This window comes from Pezoporus wallicus, unplaced genomic scaffold (genome assembly GCF_028554395.1).
Source record: "Pezoporus wallicus isolate ANWC-B61680 ecotype Strahan unplaced genomic scaffold, APGP_CSIRO_Pwel_v1 contig_4710, whole genome shotgun sequence".
Lineage (NCBI taxonomy): Eukaryota > Metazoa > Chordata > Aves > Psittaciformes > Psittacidae > Pezoporus > Pezoporus wallicus.
The window spans coordinates 5,974,019-5,996,678 of record NW_026640647.1 but is presented as its reverse complement, the minus strand read 5'-3'; the positions used below and the strand labels follow the sequence as shown (position 1 = coordinate 5,996,678).

The following is a 22,660-nucleotide window of genomic DNA, read 5'->3' as shown; positions in this document are numbered from 1 at the left end:
GTAATCACTAAAGTCAAAGCAAACCTGCAATCGCTCTCTGCACCGTATCTTGTAATTTCAGATGGAGTTAGATGAAACTCAACATAAAAAAACTCAGTTCAACCTTCTTGAGAAAAACAAGGCTAATTTAAACTGCACACCCGTGTCATCTGATGTGGTGCCTGCAGCACTTACAGCCTCCCAGTGGGGTCTCAGAGTGGCTGTGAGGCCACCTGCAAAAATGAACCAGATCTGGAGCTTCAAATCTTGTTATGCAGTGCCATCTTGAGGTTTTATGAAAGGCTATGTGTAGCTTCTATCAGGTTGTAGTTCAAGCAGTTAATTCTTCAGGGTGTACAATGGGGTGCATTGAACTGTGTGAAACATAGAAGACAGGGCTGGGCCCACTCAGCAGGAGCACCAGTGGCCCATTCCCTGCTCCATGGTGGCATCAATGCTTTGAAAGGCCTCTCCTAGGAAATGTTCGCCTATCCAGTGTTTAAAACCCCAGCAACACACGTCACACTGGTACTGGAGATGAGGCAGTTGTGAGCCAAAGCACATGGATGCTCCTCTTCTCTGACAAGACACAAACCGGTATCTCTGCCCACTGCCAAGTGGCAAAGCATAGGGCTGGCACCAGGGGTTAAAAGCGCCACCTCGGCCACAGCTGCTCTGGAAACTGGGGGTTACTGCTTCAGTGCCTCTGCAAAAGCAGGTTTGTCCCTCCAGCACCGGTGGAGGACAGTTGTTCGGGGCTACAGCATGCCTGGGGAATATTTGGCGACAACGAAGCAGCAGTCGCCCCAAGCCTGGTTTTGGGCTGCCAGGGCTGGCCAGAGAGTAGGGGGCTGGATGGGAGTTACAACCTGGAGTGAAAACCAGGCAGTAGAGGAAGACTTGGAGGAGCAATCTGAGCACTTCCCCATGTGGGGAATGGACGGCGAGGACGCCAGGCAGGTGGGAGGCACAGACAAGGGTCAGCGTGGCGCTGCCGCATCACCTCACCCCGCCATGTTGTGCCTGTGCAGACAGGGGTGGCTGGCCCTTAGGGTGAGAATCGGGGATCTGAGGAAGGTGGGCTGCCCGGCTGTCCCGGCACTGGGGCAACTATGCAGGGGATTCCCTGGGGGTGGGAGCAGCCCTGCGGGGCCGGGACCAACAGCTCCCCCAGGAGCCGGTGTGCCCGTGGGGACGCGCTGGGTGACCGGGGGTCCCGGCGCCCTGGCGGGGACTGTGAGGCCCCACGCTCACCCACCCGCCGCAGGGGCAGCTCGGCCGTTTCCGTCAGCGCTCGTCACTTTCCGGTTGCCTCGGCCACGCGCGCGTGGGGGCGGGCATGGGTGGCGGGGAGGGGGTGCGCGCCTCCCCCGCACCCCCTTCCCCCCCCGCACCGAGAACCCCACTCGGTGCTTTCCGCGCGGGCTGCCCCGGACGGAAGCGCCGTTCGCGCCTTCCCGCGGCCGCTCGGCTCTTTCCGCCTCCGCTCCGGGGCGCTTCGTTCGTTTCCGCGGTCGCTCGGCTCTTTCCGCGGGGGCCGGCGGCGCGCTCGGCCGTTCCCGCCGCCTGCTGGGCGCTCGGCGTTTTCCGTGAGCGCTCGGCGTTTTCCGTGCGGGCCGCGGCGCGCTCGGCGCTTGCTCCCTGGCTGGCGCTCCTCAGTCGGCCGCTGCCTGCCTGTCGCCGGGCTGGGAGCGCCTGTGTGTGTGTGAGTGACGCGGCGGAGGTGTAGTTTGACGCGGTGTGTTACGTGGGGGAGAGAATAAAACTGCGGCGAGATCCTAGGCGCGAACGAAAGCAGTGACGGAGCAGCCTGGTAACCGGTAAGAGGAGGAAGGCGCCCAGCAAACAGGGGCGGGGGGGAGGGAAGGAAATGGAGCCCGGCGGGGACCAGGGGAGCCGCCGGGCGGCAGGACGCGGGGGCCCGGCCTTGCACCGCCCGCGGGAGGGGCGCCCGCTTTAAAGATGGAGCCGAGCCCTGCAACATCCCCGCCGCCGCCGCGCCGCGAACAAAGGATAATGGCGGATGGGAGCCGGCCCCGGCGGCGGCCGCCACGGCCGGGCGGCGGCGGCGACTCTGGCGGCAGCCAGCAGCGGCGCTCCCCGCGGCGGGGAAGGGGGATCGCGCCCCCCGGCCCCTGGAGGAGGCGGCGGAGGAGGAAGACGACGAGGGGGGAGCGGCCGCTCACCCACCCGCGCCCCCTCCCCGCCCCTCCGGGTGCGCCCCGGCTTGCTTCCCGGCTGCAAACCCCGCGTTCTCCCCCCGGCGCTGCCCTCTTCGGTCGGCGGCGGTCCCGGGCACGGCCTCCCGGCCGGCGCGGCTACGCCGGGCTCCAGGGACGCTGGGCGGCCGTGGCGGCGGCTGGCCGGGCAGGCGGGCAGCCCTCCTGCCGGGCCGGGCCGGGCCGGCCCCCCGCTCCGCGCCCGGAGAGTTTCACTTCCCCGGTGACCCGAGTGCGCTGTATAAATAAATAAACAAACAAACTCTTGCCGTGATGGAAACGAGGACGTGGGGTGCTCCTGCGCTCTGTAACGAGAAGTTCTTAATAAAATCTGTGCACAGAAGCTCTGGGCCAGCGCTTGGTCTGGTGGTTTGATTTTATTTGCAGCGTGGGGCACGGCCGTCGGCAGCAGGCTGTGAAAGGGGTAATGGTGCTCGGACACCCAACACCGCGCTCCGGTCCGGGCGCAGATCGGAGGGGAGAGCTTTAAGCCCGATGCGCAGATCACGTAACAGAGATACGGTTCCCTTTTGCTGCGTTATTTCTTCCCTGTATTTTTAACCCGACGTGAACTTGAGCTTGGCCGTGGCTGGTAAATCTCGGTTTGGGATTTGCTTTTGCCAGTTTCCCACAGACGTTTAGGTGCTGCACAGCGAGCAGGATTTGACCTCTATCGCTGCCTCAATCGCAGATGTCAACTCGGCTGCCTTTTGCCACCTTACACCAGCCTTGCCGTGCTGCTGCTGTGGGGCTTTTTTCCCTGTTTTGTTGCCTAGTATAGAAGACATTATTTTGACTTCATTTCAGCTTTTAAAACCCGGATATTTGCATTTTTACATACAGTAATAAGTAAAAATGATGCAATAGTGTTTAAAAACTTATTTTACCTAAGATTGTAACACCTTTCAAATGTATACAAGGATAACTTTTTTTTTAATAGATCATATGACTTTTCTTCCCAAAAGCATGTTGATTTTGGTTTAATACATTTTTCCCCTCTTAAATATTGAAATGCCTGCACATAATCTGCTTCTGGAATAACACTTGTCATAATTTATTCTCTTCCTGGGGTTACAAACAAGTTTCCTATTAAACAAAGGATTAGAGACTCTGTTTAGTCCCATCGTGACCACCAAACACTATTTCAGAATACAGGAATTTTGAGACTCTACTTGCTTCCTTTGCTTGTATCAATATGGGGTTTTCTTACAGTAAAATGTTAATTCACTGAAATAAGCTTTTATTCAACATGGGTATTTGTGATTCACCTGTCCTTCCTTGTACATGAATTTCTGTCACTTCCACCACTCCTTTTGAAATGAAGGCCAAAGGTGCTCTGCATCACTCTGAATAATACCAACATGAAAAGAGGGTTTCTGAAGTTGAAATTGATTAACAGACATCTGTGGGTTTAAGTAAGTAACATAGGTGTTGATAGTGATTAAAGAGAATGTAGTCATTAGTGTATTTCATTCATTCTTTGTTTGATGGAATATGCACTTAAATGCTAAAGTATAACAGTAAATCCTTGCTTGGTGTTTGTAGCTTTAGAAACACAACATTCTATTTTATAATAGAGTGGAAGACTCAGATCCATATTTTCTAACATGGATCTCTGCATTTCCTCACCAGCTTTGTATCCTCACAAATCAGAGAGAAAAGGGGACAGAGAGGTGGTTGTGTATTTGCTAAGCATCAATTACAAGTGACCTAAAGTGGAATAATTTGCATGCAGTATAGAAAAGTGTAATAATTTTTAGTTCTTTAATCTCACTGATAGAACATCAAATGTTAAATTAATACTCTCAGCTTTGTATCTGGATCTGCAGTAATGGTCTGCATCTGTTCTTAATTTTTCTTCCAATACTTTTGGTGTGTACATACATATATACTCACATATACATATATATGTGTGTGTGTGTGTGTATATATATATAAAAAAGGGTCTCTGCTACCCTGGGTGGAGAAAAAAAAGCCAATCAAAACCCAAAGGTCTAAAAGGGGGAAATTTTCTGATAGAATTCAGAAACTTCTCATTTAGACTGTCACGTCATCAGTCTGTCCTTCCTGGATGCCTGCACCAGTGTAGCTATTGCTGGTACTGATGTCAAAGATAAAATATTCTGTAGTAGCTGATCTTATTCTGGAAAGTAGGTGTTCTGCTGCAGTAAGAAGGAAACAGCCTCTTGCCTAAGTACAGCTACAGCTATGTAGGTGCAGATTCTGATAGCACATAAAGCCCTGACTAGGAATTTCTGTTGACACCCTTTTGAAACAAATGGGATATTCACACCTCACCTCTATTTTTGGATCTCTGGAAGCAAGTGGGGATCAGTTACTCATGCTGCATTTCTCAAGGCTTTTGTGCAGTGAGAAGGCCATGCTAGCAGACACTAAAGTTAGTTTCATGGGACGTGACAGCAACCCTTGTCTGCAGAAACAGCCTTACTGAATCTGGTTTGAGCTCTTTGGTGCCCTACCTGCATACAGTTGAAGTTTCATGACAAGGCAGTGATTTAACTCTGAATCAAAAATTGTGTTGCTTCATCTGCAATCCGTGCAGTCCTACTTCATAATGGTTATGAAAACCTGAGCAATCTTCAGTTAATGATCTTTGTACATCCCCCAGCATGAAAACACTGATACCTCTTTTATTCTGCAAAACTTTTAGATCACTTGGTTGTACTGCAGTTAAAAAGGTTTCATTACCTTACAGTTGGTCTCTGACACAAGACTACACTGCTACTTCAGACAAAGCTGCAGGAAGCCTCATAATGACCTATTCTGGAGCCACCTTCATGCAGGAAACATAAATGTCTGCCCTTGAGATTCTCACACATTTTGGAGGGGAGAGTTCAAGTGATGTGTAAAAAATCTGATTCTCTAAGTGTTGTTCCAGTTATAGATTGTTTGGTCAATGAGGTTATCAACAAAATGGTTTTCCCCTGCATTTGGAAGAACTGGGTTGTATTTTCCTCTTTTGGCACAAACTTTTTCTAAACTTCAGGAATTTTGAGAGTTTATCCACTACCTGATGGACTGAAACCATAGTTCCACATACAGGTTTTTGACAGAAATACTGGCTGAAGCATCCTCTGTCTGGTGGTTTGTTCATGTCTTCTCCATTGCACTGGCGCAAGTGTTTGAGTAGCTGCATGGTAGAGCTGACTGGGGAAATGATCTATCAGGGTGAGGGATGGGAAGTCTGGTTATTTTTCACCTGGATCTTCCCTCCCCTGATTGCTGCCGGCTGCATGTGACCTATACCAGCATATGCAGGGAAGGGTGGGTCAGGAAGATGAGGGTGGCTTAAACAACAGTGTTGCTAAATGAGAAAATGCAACCTACATGTGAATTTCAACTATTGCTGTGCTTGTAACTTAAACTGGATGGCACAGATCCTGTTGTGGCTCTTCCTGCTGCAGCCCTGCATCATTTAGCTAAACTCAAGTTTTTACGTGTGCTAAATACAAGCAAATGAACACGAGCAGCAGCCCTTCACAAACTTCAATATCACGTATACATACTGTTTGTTGTGCTACTTATTTCCTTGGATTAAACACCTTTTGTGTGGTTTTGGGTGTTCTTTTAACAGCTCTAGCATTCACTTGCTCAGTGCTGTTCTCACATGTTTTCTTCTGACTTTTAAACTCCTGCTGCTGTTCTCTGCAGCTCTTTGCTGCAATCTCTTCAATCATCTCTCCAGCAACCCTGCAACTCCTGTGATATTTTGGCTCCAATATCACATGCATTTTTTCTGATCAATGCTGCCCTTAATCTAATTTGTTGTCCACTGCTGTTCCAATATCAGTTGGATTTTGCTTTCCCTTGCACCTTTGCTAGGCTTAAATGTAAAATCTTTTTTCATCTAGCTTATATTTTATACCCCATGGAGTAATGGACGGGAAGCATTATTTTCTTGCCTTTTTCTGATGACTGTTCCTCTGGCTCTATGCAGCTGGCCCAGACTCAAAACTCCGCTGTGCCTGTCCGTTCCTCCAAGTGACATGCAGTGTGAGCAGGGTTGTAAATTTATGTCTTTGTAGGTTGTAGAGAGCTTTCTCTTGAATAAAAGCTTAGGGCATTGCTACAGAAATAGGACACCTGCCCCTCTTTGTGAAACTCATCCAAATTTTCTTTTTTGTGCTGATAGGAAAGTTCTGGGAGATACCAAGATGTGAAAAAGGGCACTCTGTAGTAATGCCACAGTATAATACCAGCCGAAGTCTTTTACTGTGGTTTCATCTGAGCTGATAAAACTGCATGTGGCTCTCAAGAGACCAACATCTCACTCCTTCCTTCTCTCCTGCTTCTGGTTCTGTGGTGTTCAGCTACCTCTTACACTAGCTGCAGTTTTCATTGTATGTAAAATCTAATGAAGCAGTTCAGTAACCCAGGAGAAAACCATCCTTTTCTGTTAAGTTAGTTTCTTCTGTGTGAGTGAGCTGAATCAGTTGGTGATTATTGTTAGCACCAACACTGGTGCACATTCATAAGGAGATGCAGGGACAGGAAGTGGGGCCATAACTTTATGTCTTCAGCAGCCGAGAGCTGGGTCAGTAGACCCATCCTGGGGAACCGCAGCACATCCATGATTCATCATGAAAGAAGGGTCAGGCTCTGTCCATGGTGATCAGAGCCTTATCAGTTTGTCTTTGCTGCTAGGAAAGCTGGGACACAGTAAGGGCCTCAGCTGAAGGAAAAAAAAAAAAAAAAAACAAGAGGAGAGTCCCTCTTTTGAAAGCCTCATGATACCCCTGTGGTTGAGCTAGCTTCTCCTTATCAGAGGCAAGTTTCGGTCTTCTAAAGAGATTGAATCATTGTAACTCTTTGGTCCCAGTCAGATAGGGAGAATTATGTATAACTTTTCTTTAACCAAGCCCAAGTTGAAAGGTGAAGCTCCAGAAGGTGTCCAGGCCCAACACATTGGTGTAGATCCTGTCAGTTGGCCCAAGGCACCTGAGTGGTGAGCTCGCTTTAGTTTCACTGTTACTGCAAACTGATAGATGCCTTGCCCTGTCTTCCTGATTTTAAAATAATTGTGGCTGAAACTGCTAGCCTGAAAGTTGCAGTTCAAGGTTAATGTGGTATGTGTAATCAGTGAACGTTATCCTGGGCTGGCTAGAGGATGAAGTACGTTACCTGCTGCAAACATCCGCTATGGCAGTGATGTGCCTGTTTGAAAAATGCGTGTTTCTGCCCAATCTTCAGTGAGCTGATGTTGACTATATAAAAAATAATCATCCTGTTTCCGGCCTCCTACTCTTAAGCAGAGTCATCAGTAAAAACAATAATATCAAATTACAGAATATAGGTGTTCTCTTTAGCATCTGTATTAACTTCCTGTGGTCTTACGACACACCCATTATTTTACCTACTTTGCTTTCATTGCAGGACTGATTGCAGCAGGGTAAACTCTGCTCCACTTTCCCTGTTCCTGCACCTGTGCCAGGAGTACTGGTACAGCTGCCTCTGGGGCACTGCTGTGAGCTGGGTTGAACTGGTCTGGGATAAAAATGCAGTTGGTCTGTAGTGCAAATTGGTTGCCCAGTCCCATTTACTGCACAGCCTCACAGGCAGTTCTAAAGGTATAAATAAGAGAGAATCCAGAGGAAAGCAGAGCCTAATCTGGCAGTGTTGCCAACAGAAATCCTTGTCAGACTGTAGTTGCTGAAAGCAAAATTGAGATATTCTTTTGTGCGAAACACACTGATGCAAAACACAGGTTCTATTTCTTTCTCTGATCCTTTCTGGTTCATCAAGGGCTCCTATTCCTTATTCAGGGTTAGTTCGGAATGTCGCCATTGCCAATAGGGCACATGTCTGTTCAGTGGAGACAGCTGTGTTGCCCACAGGTAATGCAGGTCTTAAAACTCCAGTTAAACATTTGAGAACCAAGGTAAATTATTCTCTGTTCTGGAGGTGATACTTTTGCGGTGTAGATCTGCCAGGCAGGCATATGAGAGATCTTTCTCATTTGAGAAGCTCTCCACACCGTCCAGGCAAATATAAAATAAACCAGAATCCACTCAGTTTATAACATTAGACCAAATTATTTTACTACAGAATTTGGTCACTGTTTAATTTCAGTTGATTTTTAGGGAGAGGGTGGGTCGTAGATGTAATTTTGGTGTTTTAAGCGAGATAATGTACCTGCTACTGCTCCAGGACTGATGCTAATTGACCAGCCAAAGATTATTTCAATATAACTAGTAAAGTCAGAGCAATTTTAGGATTTAAAATATTTCCACGTCTGACTTGCGGTTTAAGCCCCAAATCTTCAGTTTTAATGTTGCAATAAATTTTGTGAATAGGGTGCATTCAGAAGGCAAGGTTTGTAAGGAAGTGATGTTTTTCTTGTGCATACCTGGGCATACTCTACTGTAGCATGCCAGCTGCAGAAATAATTCAAAGGTTTTCACTTACTTGAGAGGATTGGAGGAAAATACAGCCTATATTGCCTGTTAAGAAAGAAACAAAGCTATTAAATCATAACAAAAAGTATGTTGCTTATACAGATACAGGTTATTTTGCATTTGTTTCAGACATTGGACTTTATCTCTGGTAATTGTCCACTTTGTATAATAATTCTTTTAGATGACCATTTCTAAAGATGTTCTGTTAATAAAACAGTGAAAGCAGTGGCCTGAAACATCCATTTTGTTGTGTTTTCTTTCTGAACTCAATAGAAGTGTGGGTTTTTTAAATAGGACTTTCCAATATTTACTGTGTTATATAACTTCATGCTCCTACACTATGGGTTGAACTCCAGAAATACCATGAATGTTCCAAGCATCAAACCGAATGAGCAGTGTTTGTTTTAGTAGTTTATGCCTGTAGAGCTTGCAGCGTAAATATATGAAGCGGCATATTTTACACATTAATCCTTTAGCCACTGACATTCAGAAGTGGGTTAGAAACATCAACGATGGAGCTGTCCCTCATGCCCACAGACAAAACCTGTTCTGGAATGCTACCTGAAATTCTCTTGTCAAGTTTAACCATGGTGCTGATAATACCTAAAGCTCCATGCTTGCCTTGAGCTTCTTAAGTCATTTGATAGTTCTCTGAAATAGAAGAATGATGAGAAAATGAGTGTGATTGGTGTCACTTTTGGATTCCAACTTGTGACCCTTTTCAGCCTGCAGTATTGTACTGAGGTGTATTGCTTGAGTTTTTAAACCTCAGGATTTTTTAATTTTTTCATGAACTAAACAATGGATGTTGAAATTCAGGTACATAATTTAATGTTTTAGACTGAACGGAAGAACTTCAAATACTGACAGTTGCTCTCCCTCGTTATAGGATGGGAAAGGAAACATTTGCTTTATTAATGGGAAAGTCTCCTGAATTCTGGGTCTTTCCAGAAGATTTAAGTTTCAGAATGTAAATTTACATTCATATTACATTAGAATGTCATCTTCAATCAGAATCAGAACCTTCAGTCCAGTCTTACAGTACACTATTCCAGTAAATGTGATGTGTCTGTTAATATTTTCACACTGTAAAATTAACAGAGACTCTGGAAACAAGTTACTTTGGAAAAGGAAGATTTCAGGTAATAATAAACATGCTTATACGGTTATTTGTCTTTATCACATTCCTGCATAGGCTTCCATTAAATCATACCTGGTATGTAATTTAAATTACTACAACTGAGGAAATGCCAGTATGGAGGTGATTCTCTGTGACAGGCGTGAGATTACTGTGTGTTGTGTTCTTGGCCCTTGGGCTTGGAGCACTCAGGTTAACCAGAATCATGTGAGTCTGTAATGCTCTGGGTTTTATTTCTGTTATTTAATGAGTTGTTCCTCATCTGCTCTGAGCACCAGAAAAGAGTTGGATTTTCTAATGTATGATTTCAAAGTAGCTTTAGCTTTGTTCACTTAAGCATTTGTCATGGACCCAGTGATCAAGACTGTGAATCTCTGTAATACATAGAGAGAAAAGCCTGTGCAGGAGGCACAGTTAGGAAATACCCTTGTCTTAACAACATCACAGTCCTACTTCACTGTCTCTGGAAGAGTAGCTCTGTTGAGCAGTTAGTCTTTGCTCCTGTAGTTGTTTGCTAAGAACATGTTTGAACAGTTTCCTTGTGTCAGAGAGAATGGTTTATTTAATGCACATGCGTATAGAGTCTCTATAGGGCAGCGCTCTGTCACAGATTTGGGATTGCAGTAGTTCCTTCCGCTGATGCTGCTGACCTGGGATTTTTAAAGGCTTCTTGGCATGTGGACAGAGGTCCTTACAACATGTCAAAATGGTATCAAAACGTATTTCATGCAGTATTTAGGTGGTTCTTACTCTGCCAGAATGAATGAAGGGACCGTAAAAGGCCGTAAGACACAGAAATGCATATGGAGGAAAACAAATATGATCCATCCGAATGATTCTGGCAGGTCAAGTGGAAATCTCAAGTTCTGACGGGTCTACCCAGTGGAAAAAAGCAACACATCCACCTTAGGTGGATCTTAACCTTGCTAACTGGGCATCATTTTCTGCTCTGAATACTCCTTTCATTGTTAGTAGGGACACAGTCCTCTTTTCTAACAGCTCCCATTTTCTCCCTGTCACTGGGGAAGAAGGTCTCTGTCCACTTGCAGAATTAACTCTCATTTCCATCACTCTGGACTGTCTTAGCTCTTCTGCTGGAACACCTTCACGCGCCAATGTTAGCTATGAAAAGAGGTGGCCCAGAATGTTCTGCATGTTGACCAGCACAATCCAATAAATTATTTATTTGGCATATCTCAATAGCTGGGTGGTACCAGAGCACTGTTTATGAACTGCTCATTGTGCCAGCCATGTACAACCTACCTCCTTACTCAGGGGTCATGTAGGTGCTTTTGTGTGGCGCTGAGCCCAAGCTAACAACCTGTACTAAGAGGTAGGGTGTACCAGCTTGGGCATAGGGCCTTGTTAGCAGAACAGACATGTTAGTTTATTGTACCGATTGCTGTACTTGAGATTGCTTGGGTTCAGGCTGCATTAATACACCCCGTGGCTGTTAGATGGGTGCTGGTTCATTCCAGCAAGTCTCCACCATGGACTGAGCAGGTGCTATCCCCACCTCACCATGTGAGGTACCTGCAGAAGCGAGCACTATTGGTGCAGTATCTGGTAGCATCGCAGGGGCTTCCTTCTGTAGAGGCACACACACACAAAGGTAACCTCACTAGTCATAGTGCAGATGTAATTGTATCTTTTTCTGTTAAAAACTGCCATAAGATTAGTGTGTGGTCACGGTTCAGCACTGAAGTTACAAGTGCAAATACAGGACGTGGCTGGCTTCGTGTCACTGCAATCAATTGCACTGAGATCAGCTTCATATCTCATGGAGTCATTTTTTCCTCAGTTCTCCACCCACTGCTGTTTCAGTCAAAGGTAGATGAGAATTTGACTAGGGACAGAAATTAAACCTCATCATGAAGAGCTATGCTGATTATTAATTTGCTGTACTGATTGCAAAGAGCTTGTTCCCGGAGTTCAGGATGTATTCAGAGGGAGCATTAGCTACCAGATGCAGTCATAAAAAAATGATTTGATGCCCTTATTTTATGTCATGCTAAAGATGTCTGGGTATAAAATGATACTGCTAGGATAATTTTTATTAAGTAACCAGCAGCTCACATTGCGGAGTGAGCCACAGGACTTCCAGCAGACACATGGGCAAAAGAGGCGTGTATTTTGACAATTTCACATGGTTTTCTTTTTGTGAAAGGAAAGCTACTTTCTACACTTAGTAGCAATTGCAAGAAATCAGCGTAAGTTGAAAATTAGGTGCTTTATGTTCTAAAAATAATGTCAGAGAACAGATGGCAAGCTGTAGTAAAGTGTGGTCAGTTTATATGTAAGTGCACCTCATAAATATGACACTGGCAACAAATGTGGAAGAACTATAAAATGTGCTGAATTCTTAGAAATAAGCAAGTTCTTACGAGGGCTCTGTGAACAGATGATTGTATATACTGCACAGGACATCCTTAAACTCTGTTTTGTCTAAAATTCAGTTTGCTGACATATTTCAGGGCTTTTTTTGTTGTTTGGCTTTCTTTTTTTTCTTTTTTTTACTACACATAGTAAAGGTGTTTATAAGTGGTTATGACAATTCTTTTACAAGTTAAGGATCACAGACATAAAGCATATGAATTAGTCTTAATGCCCTAAGTGCATTATGAGGACAGAGCATTTATAAACAGAATGTATTTATGGATTATGTTTTCAGTAATAATAATAATAGTTACCCAATGACTTTATTACCCTTCTGGGATTTGTTTTAACATTTTGATTTGTGTAAGTGAAGTCTGACAGTATATTAGGGGAATTTCTAAATGCAAAGGGGATAAGGCAGTGAAGAGGCATTTGTTCGCCTTTCATTGTTAATGCCTTAGGAAGTGCTTGCTCTGTTCTGTCCCCTCAGGATCATCTACCCGGCTCTTCGCAGAACTGGTATATTCACATATGAACTATTCCAGCTATTAGATAAGATTAGGAAAAAGGTTTTGGGATTTGTGTCATTTTGGTGGTGGTGGGTTTTTGTTTTGCTTGTTTGGCTGGTGTTTTTTCTTAATACATATATTATCAGTACAATGAAAATATGTAGGGGTTTTTATTTTTAAGCTTTGTAGGAAGGTTCACCCTTACTTTCAGTGCCCAGTTCAAAGGCAAAGGTTGTAACTTATTCAGGTCCCTTGATTCTCTATTGATCAAGAAAAGGCAGTATAGATTAAACTTCATTTCGTGCATGTACCAAGTGCTTGCTGGATGCTCTTGTATTTGTTCATAGAATCTGTGATAGAAGAAATAAACTGCAGTTAATTGCTATCAGAATCTTTTTTCCTTTTAAAAAGCTTGAAGACAGAAACACTAGATACTGCTGCAGTGCCAACAGTGTGGAGTCAAACCAGGAAAACTCAGCATAGAAGAGTGTTTAAGCAACTTTGACTCAGATACGTTACCTGTGCATACTGATTCCCCATCTGCCTGCTAAATGTCAGCTTTCTTGTGTTATGCTAACAGAAAGCATTACATGATCGCTCATTTGGGTGCTTGCAGCTGTGGTGGTGATTTTTGGTCTCCTGACCTTGTTTTAAAATCTGCCGCTGCTTTTTCTTCAGTTGAAAGGAAATTGAGTATGCAATGCCTGTCATTTCATCATTTATATATTTAAAGCAGTGAAATATAAGACATTTTCACCAACTTCAGAGGTGTAGCTACTCGAAATTTGATTGGAAAGGTCATGAGCCAGAAAGGTTTGTTACACATAATCAAGGCTCCTGGTTGCATTCCTTCTGTAATCTATATGAAAATACTACGTTGCTCTCCTCTCTTGCATTGTCTGATACAGCATGAGAGTTTTCAGACACTTCTCTGAGTGTCATGCTGATGGAGACACAAGTGGGACTAGAAGTATTACCTTCAGCTGATGGTCTGATTCTGCTTTGTGCAAGATCCCGATACAGTAGGATTAAATTTTGCTTGTAAGTTCACGATCAAATATTTTAACTTCAGTGACAAGAGGAATTTTCCCAGCTTTCTATTCTTCAGTTTGCCTAGCAGATTTCTGTGTGTGCATGCAAGTCATCTGAATCACAGAATGACAGAATAGTTAGGGTTGGAAAGGATCTTGAGATCATCAAGTTCCAACCCCTGCCGTGAAAACATTTTCGGCATTTGCAGTGGACTTAGTTCTTGAGGCCATTCTTTTATTCCAGTTCTACCCAGTTTCCATGGCCCTTGCACTGTCTTCACCCACAATCTGTCATGGTCATCGAACAGCTGTGTGGTGGTCAGAGAAGTAGGAAAAGGTGGGTTTAAGACAGAGCAACAGACATAGGTTGTGTTCACATTATGGTGCACAGTCCTGTTACCCTGAGGAGAGGGCAGGAGCACAGACCCAGGGGTAGCAGCAGGGGCAGTGCCAGACTGTGGTGACAGAGAAGCTCTGGTGTGAACTGCAGTCCCTGTGCCAACCCACTGTAGTCATTAGTGACAGAGGGAGATAATTATGGGCCTGTCCTGTTGAACATTTATTACTGCTTATTTGAAGTCCCATGTGGTAGCTGTAAATAAAATCACTTTTCTCTGAATGTTTTCAGTCTGTAGCCTCTGAATGAAGTTTATAAAGCGGCTGTTGAGGCATAGCTGAAAGGGCTGCTGCACTGCAAGGTGACAGTAAAAGTGTTTACAGATTTCATGTGAATGTGCTTAGTACTTACACTGGGAAGATGAAAACAAATAATACCTTAAAAGAGGGGTTTTTTATGACCTCTTCAGTGCTTTCATGATGGATTGTAGCTTTATAAAGCCACATATAGTAAATACAGAGCGAGTTCCTGGAGCTTTGGACAGTGGAGGGGTATTTGCTTCCTGAACAATTGTACTGGCACTCCTGCTATGAATAAATCTGAGTACAGTGCTTGAGAAACAGGTATTGCCTCAATTCCCCTTTCCTCAGCCCTCTCACTGCCCCAGTCTTTTACTGCCTTGCTGGGAGGCTGGGTATTGAACTGGATCAGGAGCCTAGTGTGGCAGTAGAGGTGGCCTCTGCAGGTGATGGCTGAGGGAATGTCCAATGGATGGGGCACAAGGCAGGTTCAAAATGATCACAGGTTTGTTGGATCTCTGCTCCTCACTGTTTCTGGAGGCTGTGATGTCCTTCAAAATCTGGGTGTGTGATAAAATAAAAGCAGAAGTCATCATCTGGCTGCAGAGGAGAAGGAAGCTTTAAAGTATGTCAGTTGGTAAAGCTGTGCTTGCTTCTGAGTGGGCTATGACAGTGTATCTGAGGTGTAAAGCAGACCGTGTTGCCTCAAGGTGTACTTATTTTTACTGTATGGCCAGTAACTGTCAACATAAGCATTAACTGATAACAGTGAATTGTTACCACGATGTTACTGAAGACAGAAAAGAAAGGCTTCCAAGGAGAAGTAAAATGTGTTATTGTGGCAACTGTAGAACTGAAAAGCATGGAAAGCTTTGGGGCATTCTGGACCTCCAGGTATGAAAGTGGACGGAAAGTTTCATCTGCTGCAACAGCCACAGTGAGGTATTTTGGTTCTTGGATTTAGTGGTGTCTGGGAAAGGGCCTCCACCTTTTTTCTCCAGTCCATCCTGGGATATGAAAAGCAGCCTTTTTTTGCAAAGCAGGAAACCTATGAGCAATGAAAAACCAAGGAGCAGAGCCTAACATTCTGGAGAGATGCTGGAGTTCATGGGGATATTTAGGAGAATGAAGTAGTAAGAAAGCTGGAAATATCAGGGAGGCCACGGATATATCAATGGGTGGGTACTGAAGAGTGAAGATGATATGAAACCTGTGGGAAGACTGAATGATTTCTTGACTCTGTGAGCAGGTGGGAGGGGAGGCAATGCTCATAGTCCAGATACACAGCATTGATGCTCAACCAACAGTCTTTACAGGAGTTACCATTATCTGTAGCACACTTGGTTCAACATCCTGGCTCTAAGGTACTGAAGATCTCTAGGTTCAACATCCTGTCTCTTAAGGTACTGAAAAGACTATTGGAACTGGAAAGAATTACATGTGACATAATCTTCCCATCTCATTAAAAGCTTGATTGGATTTTTTAATAACTAGAGATTGATTTAAATCCTGACTTGTGATCTTCCTCTGAGTTCTGAAATTCTTTTGGTGAAATAACCGTATTAATTCTGGATATTCTTGGATATTGTTATCCATGTGCATGTCTAGCCCCTGTTTGAATTCTGATAAATTGCTTAGCAGCAGCAGTGCTTTATTTGTGCCATACATAAAGTATCAATTTTCATATTTTTTTCTTACATATATCTTGTTAAATACAAATTTTTATACTTTCAAATTTTCACCTTTCAGCTTCGCTGCTCTTATCATCAGGCAGTGAATGTTTCTAGCTTACTTACTTTTAGTTTTTAGTGTTGGAAGCATTTCTCTGCTTTCTAGAGTGAGTAGCACAGTTTTATCCAGTTTCTTCTTACAGCAGTTTTTCACTGCCCCAAATGCTTGCTTTCTCTAAGCACCCAAATTCCACAGAACCCAACCTCTGCACTGTAATCCAGCTGATGTATAGAGCACAATCTCTACAAATGTTATTTTCAAAGATCACAGTGTCTCCTACTACTGTTGCTGTCTACCACTTTAGCTTTTCTTGTCACAGATGTTGTCTGCGTGCTAAGCAGAAATCCATAGTGAACTATCCGCAGTAGTGTCCAGGCCCCTTTTCCAGGTTTTTGCCATTAGGAAAACAGGTTTATTTGGATTTTTCTGCAGTGTGTATAGTTCTGTTTCCCTGCACTCTGCAACTGTTTGTGTTTAATAGCATCCGTCTGCTGCTGTCATGGTGTTAATTCAGTTAATACATTTAGTTACCTTCTGAACATCTTTCTCCCTGTCCTCATTTGGCTAAAACAAATTACTGGGTGTCAGCTGAATGTTTCACTCTTTGGCTCTTCACCTCTGGAATGCCAGATCATTAGTAAGTATGTTATTAAGAAAGTATTAGGAAGTTTAATACTAGCTCTTTTGATCTAATAAAATTATGTATTACATAAAAGCAAGAGTTAAACTTCTCAAACTAGGTAATCTCATCAGCTTTCTTAAGCTGTGTTCAGAGTTCATAGCTGGGGTGTTCTAGGCATGCAGACTCTTGTTTTTCCAGCTCTGGTTGTTAATAGCTAACTGTTTTTTCAGTTATATTCAGTTGGAACACTTGGTTCAAGAAGAACTACAGCAATTACTAACTCCTTCTCCAAGGGAGGGTGTGGGGGGGTGAGCCCTCTCCTGACAAGGTGTAAAGTAGCTTGGAAGTAGATGGGAATGAGAAGATTCCTTCCTCTGCTCTCATCTGCCTTATCTGCCCTGGACACTTGCTCCCCACCAGGACACTTTCAGACCCCTGCCTCCAGTAGAGAAGTGCTGGTGTGGTGGCTGCCAGGGAAGTCAGTTCCTGGGAGCAGGCTGGGCTGCTGCAAACAGGGCAGGGAGAGCAAAAAGATAGGCTGTGCCTGAGCATCCACAGGAGTAGGACACCAGGGTACTACTGGTCAGTAAAGCTTGTGTAGACGAGGGATGTGCAAGAGATTAGAAATGAGGTGTAAAGATTGGTGTTCATTTGTATGTGTAGGGAGCTTAAGGTTTCAAACCAAACATAATTTCATCTGTTACCCTGTAAATTGCAAGAACTAATAGGAATTGACTACCTTAATTTCAGCCATCATGGTCTTCTCTGTACACGCAACTTAATAAGTATTTATGTTCTGGATGTCTGGTCTTTTGTATCTTTGCAGTCTTAATCATACTGTACTGTTAACGCAAACATCAGACAATGTAGTAATCACTGAATGTGGGATATGTTGTGATGCTCAAAAACACAATTCCTTTTATCACAAATTACTGTAAAAGGTAGTAGTGAAGATGTTCAAATACAAATACTGTAATGTGCAAGTGCAGTGTAAATTGAACCAAATTCAAAAGTACTTAGAACCTGAAAATAATACAAGACTAGAAGCTTGTCCAAAAACCACAAGTCATGTGGGAAACTCGCTTAAACTGCATGTGTCAAGATGTAAATCTTGCAGGCAGCTTCCCGCATTGCTCAGTGCTTACTGTACGTTATGAGGAGGTTCCTTTCAGGTGCTTGCAAGTCGCAATAAGAATGTGATTTCTGAAATGGTGGTGGTGTAGAGGAGGGAGCACCTCAAATAGTTAATGCTTGTACTGATTACATATGCAAAAGATGATGCAAGTGTGGAAACTAAGCTTGTAAAACCAGAGGTCCTTTGCTGAATAGTGAATAAGAGGATTGGAAATTCTTCCTAGGAAAACATTGCATTTGTCAGCAGGAATTTGGCAATATCTACCTTTGTGAACATTGCTAAATACCTGATTCAAGAGACTTCTCACTTGCACATTTCATCTGTTTCTAATCCACTTGTATAGAAATTAACTCCATACTGGAGTTACGATTTCTGTCAGCAAGCAAAAGCATTACTGGTTTTGCAAGGCATTTTTTGTTGCAGGGAAATTGCTTTTTTTAAGGTTATTTTCAGATTCTTGGCTGGGAGATGTTGCTCAGGCAAAAGATCTGCTCCTGAAATGGTTCCGATGAGCCAGTCTTTTGGCTGGAGTCACCATGATACATGCATAGGAACTGGGGAAAAGTTGCTGGTTTGCTTACATTGGACAAACAAGCTGATACTCACAAAAAAGCGATAAAACTAGATGCCTCCTTTAAAATGATAGAACTCAAAGGGAAATCTACAGTACTCTGGTTTGTAGTTCACACTTCTGAAAATGCAGAATACTCAAAAAAAATGGGCATATAATGTGGAGGACTAAGAAATGTAACTTGTGTGTTGAAGCTGGGGTAGAAAACCACGTTAATGAAGTCTTTCAGAACTGTTTTGTGACATACTAGAAACAGTAATAGTGCATGGGTTTTCTTCTGTGCTTTCTGGAAGATGAAATGCAACATGGAGAGGACTTAGTACTGTAGGGAACAATGGGGTTATTATATTTGCATGGACACAGGCAATAAAAATGTAATGTCTGGACTACTTAAAATGTGATGACTTTACAATTAACTTATTTCATGGCCAGTTGACAAATATATACATATAGGTAGACTATTGTTTGTGTCTAAGCATTTGGCAGACTAATATGTGGTTTATGTGGGACAAAAATTATGGCATAAAAGTATTCCAGGTGCTCAAAAGAATTTAATTTGGGTTTGTTTTTCTTAAAAAAAACCTTGTGTGTTTTCTGTCATTGTTTGTTTTTAAGGAAGATCAGGTTTAATTCTTTTCCTTCTTTTCATTTCCTAAGAGCTTCTAAACTGATGATGTAACTAAATATTCAGTAGTTAAAACATTCCCATGTTCTGACACATGAGCTTATTTACAGTCTCTTTCAAAACTGAAAATACAGATTTTGATTTATGTACATTGACTTGCTTTCTTTTGATGCAAGATAAAATCACTGCTACTGTGAAATGCTGTTTTATCTTTATTGAAAGCTATCATTTACTCTAAGACAGAGTATTCGGTCATATTATGCTCGGGGTTGAAGTGTGACTCTACTGCTTTGGGGCAGCTCATCTCCAAAAAGTATTCTTTCCCATAATACTGAAGTATAGTTTGCATTGAAATGGAAAGTTTCCCTGGCTGTGTTTAAAATGAAATGTTTTGAATGTGGTCATGGTACCACCACCCATATTGACACTTATAAGTCTTTTTCGGGGGGGGGGGGGGGGGGGGGGGCAATAAAGTTGAGCAAGGAGAAGGACACGTCTCCTTCTTTCTACCCTTCTTTTGATCTGAGCATCTTCTGCCTCCAGGCCCTTTCCCAAGCAGAAATGCTCTACTCTGTGGTTTTGGTCCAGCTCTGAAGATAGGTGTGCTGCTTTAGGGTAGCCAGAGGCCTGAGTAGATTCGGCAGCACAGGGTGGTACACAGAATTAATATTGTGGTTGTGGAGGTAACATCCATTCTCAATGCTTGGTATTTGGAGTTCTGCATAATACAGTGATATTGCTATCACCCTGGGGAGCATTTCCTTGTATTTTGAAGTTCTTTTAGATATATTAAATATTTTCATAATCAGTATTTAAAGAAGAACTGAAAAGTAATTTTCACAGATCAGTGCAGAATTTAACATTCATTGCACTCTGCCTACATGCATGGTTTTGGAAGTTATGCAACCTCTTTTTATAGAGTGGTGTGTTGTGATCTGGGCTTGCTCAGTTATTCCTTAGAAATATAAGTGTGTTAGGAGCTATATATTATACAATACTTAGGTCATGACAAACTGCTATGTACCTTTATAAAAATACTTATTTGCATTAAGGTTCAAGTAAAAATGGCTTCCATCATTACGTCTGATGACTTTCAAACTACGGAGTAGAGAAGACTTACGCTGCTGTGATGTAGAACTGGACAGGCTGGTTGTGGAAAGAATTTGCATGGTGATGTTCCATATTTAGTTCACACAGAAAAAGACTGAAAACTAAGTACCCAACACAGAAGCAATTGCTAAAGGTTATCTGCAGACTGCAGTTGTGGGAGAGCAGTGGGCTGTCCCCTTGGCACCGAGGGAGGTGTCCTTCCTGACAGTGGTGGTCATTATCCCAAATTGCGGAGGTGCTAGGTCATCACGGTACATTTGCTCAAGCAGCATTTTAAGATGAGCTAACCACATTTTTTTCTCATCACTGGAAGAGACTGGGCCCGTTCTTCAGAAAGGCGACACACAGAAAAACCAACCTGAGGCAGACGCCTGGCATGGAAGTATTTTGCCCGAATGCTGATAGTTTGGCAACATTTTAATAAGCAAATGAAAACAGTATGTAGTAATGGGAATTCAGCTGCACTGACTGCTGCTAGATCCACCAAGAACAATGGACTTGCATACCAACCCAGACTTACAACCAATATTGTGATTGTAGGTAACTAAATGACCATGGAATCTGGAGCAGAGAACCAGCAGAGTGGAGATGCAGCCGTTACAGAGGCAGAAACCCAACAGATGACAGTACAGGCACAACCACAGATTGCAACGTTAGCCCAGGTATAAAGTCATATGGTGTAATAGTTTAACCTATTGGCTATTTTTTAAGAGGGATAATGTCTGCTCACGGGCCTGAGAGAAGGTTCCATTGATAAGATTCTGAAAGAAGTACAATGTATAGTTCCTTTATTATTTGTCTTCATGTTTCTAAAGCAGTAGAGATTTTAAACTTCTCATCACACTAGGGTGTGTTAGCTCTGAAGAACTGTATGTGTGTAAACTGAGTATACAGTTTACACTGTAATGTATAATGATGTAGCATTCTTTGCCATAGAATGGTGTAACATTCTTTGCCATACTACTGAAAGGTATTTTTTTCAAAACATACGATTTACTCTCTTTTTTATATTGACTGGATTGTTTTGTTGCTATGTTTTCTTTTTAGAAACTTGTCTATAGCAATCAGTTTAATTCTGAGGGAAAAACCTGAAAATACAGATAAATAATACAGGGAATATGCAGATGGGATTAATATTATAAGCATTATAATCAAATGGAACAATTCAACAGCTTGTGTTATCCTGCTGTCTCCAGAATTTCACAGAATTGCTGGAGAGACAGAATTTCACAGAATTGTTTAGAGAGACAGCAGTAGATCACTTATTATCCCCAAATTATTTCAGAGAGACAAATGTGAACCTAGCTGCATCTCTGATTTTGGAACCTGGTTTCATTCTTGGATACATTGATGGTTGGCAGAAGCAACCCCATTGTGTAAATGAGTACAGAATCTGTTCAGCTCTCTCCTGTAAGCATTTAATTTTAAAACTATTTGCAGCCTGCAAACAGCAGACAGGTTTTTTTAAATCTCATAGTTTGGGGAATTGAGTGTCTTCTAAGTGGCACAGGTGTTAAATCACGTATTTCATAAATGATTAATGTATTTTTAAAGTCCTCACACCTTTTGGTAAGCCAGATCTAGTACGCTTCCATTCAAGTGATAGTATAGGGTTTGGAGCTGTTAAAATGCACAGGGTGATTTTGTTGTGTGAAGCTGTAGTGTGAATTTACAGGCCACCAGCTGCCCTGCACCAGCTTGCCTCTTTGGGCAGTTTTCTCACTGTCTAACTTAGGCACAGGATGTAGGTGGTGTGACTAACACTTCAGTGTGAACTGAGTGGAAGTAGTTTATTTCTCTTGCAAAACCAGTAAGCTGCTTCTCACTTGGTATGCATTACCATTTAGTCCAGAAAAGCAAGAATGCTTTAAATTCGTGTGCTAACACACTGACCTCCAGGTAGCTGAACTTGCAACTATGTGGTGGGTTGAATGCATTTCACTCAGTCAAAACTTGAATGAGATTTCTTTCCAAGTAGGGAAAAGCTACACAGCTATGGTTAAAATCCATATGAACCACAAAGAAATATGTTATATTTTTCCTGATTTGCTCTGTTGTCATTCACTGTATTATTTGCACCTTAGCTATTCCCCAGGCTTTATGTTCCCTGTGGAGGTGATATAACAGTCTAAACGAGATTCCTTCTTGTGTTCACATCATGTTACGTTATTATGGCATTTTAAATACCAACAGAGGCTTAGGCAAATCTAAATAACTAATTATGCCAATTTGTTTCTTTCATTATCTCTTGTAAGGTCACCCCTCTTGTAAGCTTAGTTTAATTGCTGCATTTTAGTGAGTTCAGGGTAGTTTTTAGAGTCAAAAGGAAACTCGTTCCAGTTCCACAAGGTATGAGTCAGAGACATCTGCAGAAGTTACACTCTGCTGTTGGCTTAATCCAGTTGCAGAGTAGCCTCCAGTTGATCAGTTTTGCCATGATTGCCAAGGACTGTTGGCAATGTCAGATGTGCACTATTAAAAAAGGCTGCTTGGTAAAGCAATATAATTTGCTAGAGGAAAGTGTGCTCATGGTAATCTCAGCCCTGGTTCCTCTCAGATGGA

At 43.0% G+C, this 22,660-nt stretch overlaps 1 protein-coding gene across 2 annotated transcripts in view; it reads left to right on the top strand.

Moving 5' to 3' along the window:
- Positions 1–1,398: 1,398 nt before the first annotated feature.
- CREB1 (cAMP responsive element binding protein 1) overlaps positions 1,399–22,660 on the top strand; it is a 36,868-nt gene continuing 15,606 nt past the window's right edge. The window contains exons 1-2 of one of the 2 annotated variants that reach the window (XM_057419748.1): positions 1,402–1,799; positions 20,639–20,760. In XM_057419748.1, coding sequence (XP_057275731.1) covers positions 20,647–20,760 — 114 coding nt within the window. In that variant the 5' untranslated portion in view covers positions 1,402–1,799; positions 20,639–20,646. Of the gene's footprint in view, positions 1,800–20,638; positions 20,761–22,660 lie in introns of both variants that reach the window. The other variant, XM_057419747.1, reaches the window with a different exon arrangement.